This window comes from Ostrea edulis, chromosome 6 (assembly GCF_947568905.1).
Source record: "Ostrea edulis chromosome 6, xbOstEdul1.1, whole genome shotgun sequence".
NCBI classification, from domain to species: domain Eukaryota; kingdom Metazoa; phylum Mollusca; class Bivalvia; order Ostreida; family Ostreidae; genus Ostrea; species Ostrea edulis.
The window spans coordinates 4,962,904-4,968,125 of record NC_079169.1 but is presented as its reverse complement, the minus strand read 5'-3'; the positions used below and the strand labels follow the sequence as shown (position 1 = coordinate 4,968,125).

The 5,222-nt window shown below is 37.0% G+C and overlaps 1 protein-coding gene across 1 annotated transcript; it reads right to left on the bottom strand.

Annotated features, from left to right (window-relative positions):
• Window positions 1–220: 220 nt before the first annotated feature.
• On the bottom strand, window positions 221–5,009 carry LOC130047094 (proton-associated sugar transporter A-like). The gene is made up of 3 exons (XM_056141337.1): window positions 3,496–5,009; window positions 2,767–2,942; window positions 221–528 (listed from the first exon to the last, which is right to left on the bottom strand). Exons 1-3 carry the CDS (start codon window positions 4,979–4,981, stop codon window positions 307–309), a joined length of 1,884 nt encoding a protein of 627 aa, XP_055997312.1. The 5' UTR covers window positions 4,982–5,009; the 3' UTR covers window positions 221–306.
• Between the last annotated feature and the right edge of the window lie 213 nt (window positions 5,010–5,222).

The following is a 5,222-nucleotide window of genomic DNA, read 5'->3' as shown; positions in this document are numbered from 1 at the left end:
GACCCTGGACACACCAGAGATGGGATCAGGTGCCTAGGAAATCCAATATCAGATGCGTTAATACAAACTTGCTGAATATCTGATTTTGGAATCGAAAGACTTTTGTGTAGGCGAGCATATAACAAACTGTAATTATTAATGACCTTATCACGAATAAAATGATATAAACAACGTACTGTTAGTAAGCATTATAAATATAGAATACAGAACTTCAGTAGCGGACAGTACGTTGATATTATTTATAGGCATTAAACATCTATCATACAGATACAGTGGTCGACAGTGCTTTGATATTGTTAGCAAGCATTATAAACCAAGGTACAGAACTTGAGTGGCCGACAGTGCGCCGAGAAGGCTGAGTATCGCTGCCATCACCACGACCGCCACGGTGGTACCTGTGGCGTGCACTACTGACCCCACAAAAGCTGACAGAACAAACTGCGCAATAAACACCATGCTGCTCACAATGGCGATGTCTGTCCCTAGTCCTCGGATGGTATCTTCTCTTGTGGGTGCTTCAGAAGAAAACTGAAAGAAAAATTGTCATTGCAATAGCTGAAACAATTATATTTTAAAATGTACGATATATGAGTGATATCTGAGGCGCTGTTGTCTTTTAAACATATGGATCTATTTTATTTGCTTACATTTCAAAGAGCACTTTACCTTAGATTTCACTTGTGACAATATTGACAGATATGACATCATACTTATAAAGAGTTGATAACCTCAAACTAATTTCTTATTTTTGTCTGGTATCGTTTAATTTTGTTAACATATAATCAATGCCAATTTCAAACGAGAGCTGACAAAAATCACAACTAACAATTGTTGTAGAATTTATGTTTCTTACATTATTATGTCATTTCAAGGCTTTCGTGTTGTGATTTATTTTTCAAATCTCAATTACTCGCCGTCAAATTTAAGGAAGTATAAAACATAGTTTGATATTCAGTCATGAATAAAACTAAAGGTTACAACATCTCTGTTAGTCGTGGATTTTAAAATCATATGTCGAATTACATTGTAAGTGGTTATTTCCCTTATAAAATACGTTTTCAATATATCTTTCATCTTAAGGAAGTGTTTCTGTAGCTTTTGTGATTGGCTGGCATGAATTTCAGAATGGGAAATGTTCGAGTGTATAGATACGAAAGTTCCGTAAAAAGTTCCTCTTTTCCGTTCACCCTTCCCCAACCAAGTGCAAAACTGACCTTGACCTTCATGCTAACGTTTTAAAAGTCAACATAAATTACACTGCTTTCAACCAAATATGCATACCAAGTTTATTTTAATAAGTAATATAGCATATTCCAAGTGTTTGCCATTAGAGACACATTCGGAAGATGACAAAGAAAATTTGGACAATGGCGACAATTTCGAGATTTTCTGAGATGGTATTTTTAAAGAAAAAATATACAAGATTTTATTCCTTTCAAGTAATCATGATATTTTGTTATTGATATAGGTGGGAGATGTTAAAGATATGCATGTGTATGTCACGCAGCATAAAATGTTATATTCTAAACACGTCTTTTTCAGGTAAAGTTCAGTTTTCAAGACAAATAAAATGTGAACTCCTTCTAACAGAAAAAAACCCATAAATAGATATTTACTTTTATTTCATTAATGTAAATGCATTATTGTTGACTGGGTTAGTCCTGCAATATACGAGTATACAAAGCAATTTTAAATTACAATCCAAGTTCATGTATTTTTAATGCTTTTTTCCCTAGACTTTAGTTATTACATTTTTACTGAGTAAATTATATAAAATTCAATAACGCTGAATTTTGATATTCAAAAAGAACTTTATTACAACCCTTCCAATATTACAAAATGAAAATTTTAAACAAATTTTCTTGTATCAAAACGTCAAAATTATTAGCAAAATACTTCCTTTTCTGGACATATCACTAGTTTGTTACATGAAGAGGTGAAGATAACGAACAGTGATCAATCTCATATTTCCTATAACGAAAACACGAACCCCTGGATTGATTGATTGATTGATTAATTAATTGTATATTGTTTAATGTCCAGCTCCAGAATATTTCACTCATATGGAGACGACACCATTGCTGGTGAAGGGCTGTAAAATTTAGGCCTATTCTCGGCGCTTATGGCCTTTGAGCAGGGAGGGATCTTTATCGTGCCACACCTGCTGTGGCACGAGACCTAGGTTTGTGCGGTCTCATCCAAAGGACCGCCCCCATTTAGTCGCCTTCTACGACAATCAAGGGATGCTGAGGACCTATTCTAACCCGGATCCCCACGGGATCGGACCCCTGGACACACTAGAAGTGGGACCAGGTGTCTAAGAGGAGTAAGCTTCCCCTGTCGATTCGTCACACCTGCTGTGAGCCCAACATCTCGGTCAGATATACCATTTCACATTCTTACGTATGTGTTTTTTAAAATTTCGTCAGATTTAATGCCTTGATAAGCTGTGCTGTTAATAATTAATCAATCAATTATTGAAGGATATACGTTAAAGTTAATTTTAGAGACGTCATATGTTACGTATACTACTTTTAGTTCACCGGTAAGCACATTAACCTCAGAAGTAATATCCTAAGGGCTTCTAAACATAGAAGAAAAATGATTTTTGTATAAACGACAAATCGGTAATTTAAAATCAACAATAACTATTATATATGCCCTTGTAATTACCCCAGACTGTTATTTTGCTACAAATTCTTTCAAACTGTAGAAATATTTTGTTAAATACACTGGAATCAGTCAAAAGAAATCACCGTGCTTTACCTGTCCCTTCGTGTGGTAGTTGGCGACTATCATGTATGGCATTGTAAAGAGAGTGGCGTACATGATGCCTGCAGTGGGGGATAAGAGAATCACTGTCACTGGACTTTGTATGGTCGCCATGATGATCATGCCAACACAGTAAACTAGCTGACCTCCGATGTAAACCCTCTTTGCTCCTGCAAATTTAATTTCACACTCTCTTACTTTCGTTAATTTGCAAATGAGTTTTGTTTATAACAGTTGAAGTTGTGTGGGTTATTCTCCATTTTAACCATCATCGAAAACCCACGGTTGATTACGCTTCGTTCCTCTCTCCATCACCCGTGGGTTCATTCATTCCTACTCGCTCGTTCTCATGAAAAAATATTTTAAAATATCGCCCAATCAAAGTAATCGTTATAGTAATTGAACTCTTTTGTTTTTAAAGGTAGCATTAACTTAACTATCACAACAATTGTATACTGAAACTGGGTTGAAAGCGTCTTACTGATTGGACAAATTTGCTCAGGGTGAACTATGAGCGCCCAATCTAATTGCCTCATTAATTATTCATGAGAACAAGCGAGTAAGAATGAATGGCCGCACGGTTGATGTAGAGAGGAACGAAGCGTAATCAACCGTGGGTTTCCGATTATGCATTTAACGATTGCATTTATATTTTCTGTTATTGTATCATCTGAAACCTTGCATTGACAAAAAGAAGATATTTTCAAAACAAATAATACTTACCAAACTTTTCCACCAGTCTTTCTACGAACATTGAATACACTGCACAGGACAACGAATAGAGGGACATCCCAAACGATCCCAGCCGTACACCGTCGTTATAAAGTTTGTGTAAATTGCTATGTCTTGGCGCTTTTGGATCCCCTTCATATACAGCCTGCCCCACAAAGTCAGTGAAATACAAGGAGTAACAGACGAGTGACATCCAGCAGAAGAGATTAGTCAGACACAGGATGAACAGAGACCTGGGCATCCGAATTATTGATACTAGATACGTTTTTAACTTCACTTCGTTCAACAATGAAGCGAAATTAGAAATTTCTACAGATTTTATTGGTGTAGATTCTTTTGGGATTTTGTCGGTATTGGAGTTTTCCGACACATGCAAGTTCTTGGTGGGAAAGTCATTAGTTGATCCATAGTCAACTTGTGCAGACGTTCGTTTTAAATGATCTTCGTGGTCATACTCATTTTCATCGTCCTCTTCGTTTGTAAATTTTTCGTACTTAGACTTGCCTTTCTTTGTCTTTGACTTTTGTAAATCTTCGTTTGATTTTTCGCAGTATCCTAATGTGACTTCCTTAAAGCTTGTTAAAGTAATGATTAGACACAAAACAAAGAAGACAGTGACTAAGGAGAACACTACGAGGACATGTTGCTCTAAGGATGATTCCTTTGTGTGTCTCAAATCCCAGTTTATTCCCCCCATGGCGTATCCTATACATCCTCCTAGCCCTGCCATGATAGTGAATGTGCTGAGCCCTTTCGATTGGTCCTCTGGGATGCTAACATCTAATAAATATGCTCTGCTTGGAGACTGTGCTGCATCACAGCTGAAGTCCAAAAGCACTACTCCTAATATGGTTAATGTAATTCCTTTTGTGCGATCCATTTGTGTAAGAGAATGGAACACGTCGTCTTCCTTTGGAAATGTTTCAGAAAGTTTCCCATCTGTTTGGTTTAACGTCGAATTGTAGGTTCTATTAAATAAAGTATAATTGTTTGGTAGGGTTTTGTTGTCAAAGATTTTGTCCCTCTTGTCACCCATTAGGATTCCTAGAGTCTTTCCATTCGGAACAATGATTAAACCCACAACAATTCCAAGTGCTAACAGGAAAATGAACGGTCGGCGGCGACCCCATCTCAGATTACAATTGTCGCTTACAGAACCTAACACTGGAACCAGAATAATTCCAAAAAGCGGACTTAAACACCATACTAATGACATCAGTGGTACGGGTACACCCAATTTCAGTAAAATGGGGCTGACAAAGGCAGTTTCAGCAGCGTAACAAAGCTCTATTCCACAAACAACAGCGCTCAGTCGGATCAATTCTATCCGTGATTTTTTCTTTTCTAAATAGGAATAATCATGTCCGCTTTTTACCAAGGAAGCAATACCAGACCCCAAGTTTTGTACCACTGGGTCTGCTCGGTCACGGATTCTCTTGGCAGCCTGAATGGTTGATGTTAACAATCCTATAGACATGGTATATCTGTAAAACAGTTTATTAAGATCTAAATCCTCCACCCTCCTAAAAGTTGTACAAGTAGAGTGTCATCCGTTATGTAGGGAATATTTCCTCTGATAAATAATCATTTGATCAAACATTTGCATGCAATGTCTCAGGTAACTGAAAGATTTATTGTTGCCAAGTGTTTATATAGGATAGTGTAACTAAATCGATGCTTAACCGTGAAGAGGTGACGACATTGAAGCACCAATTACT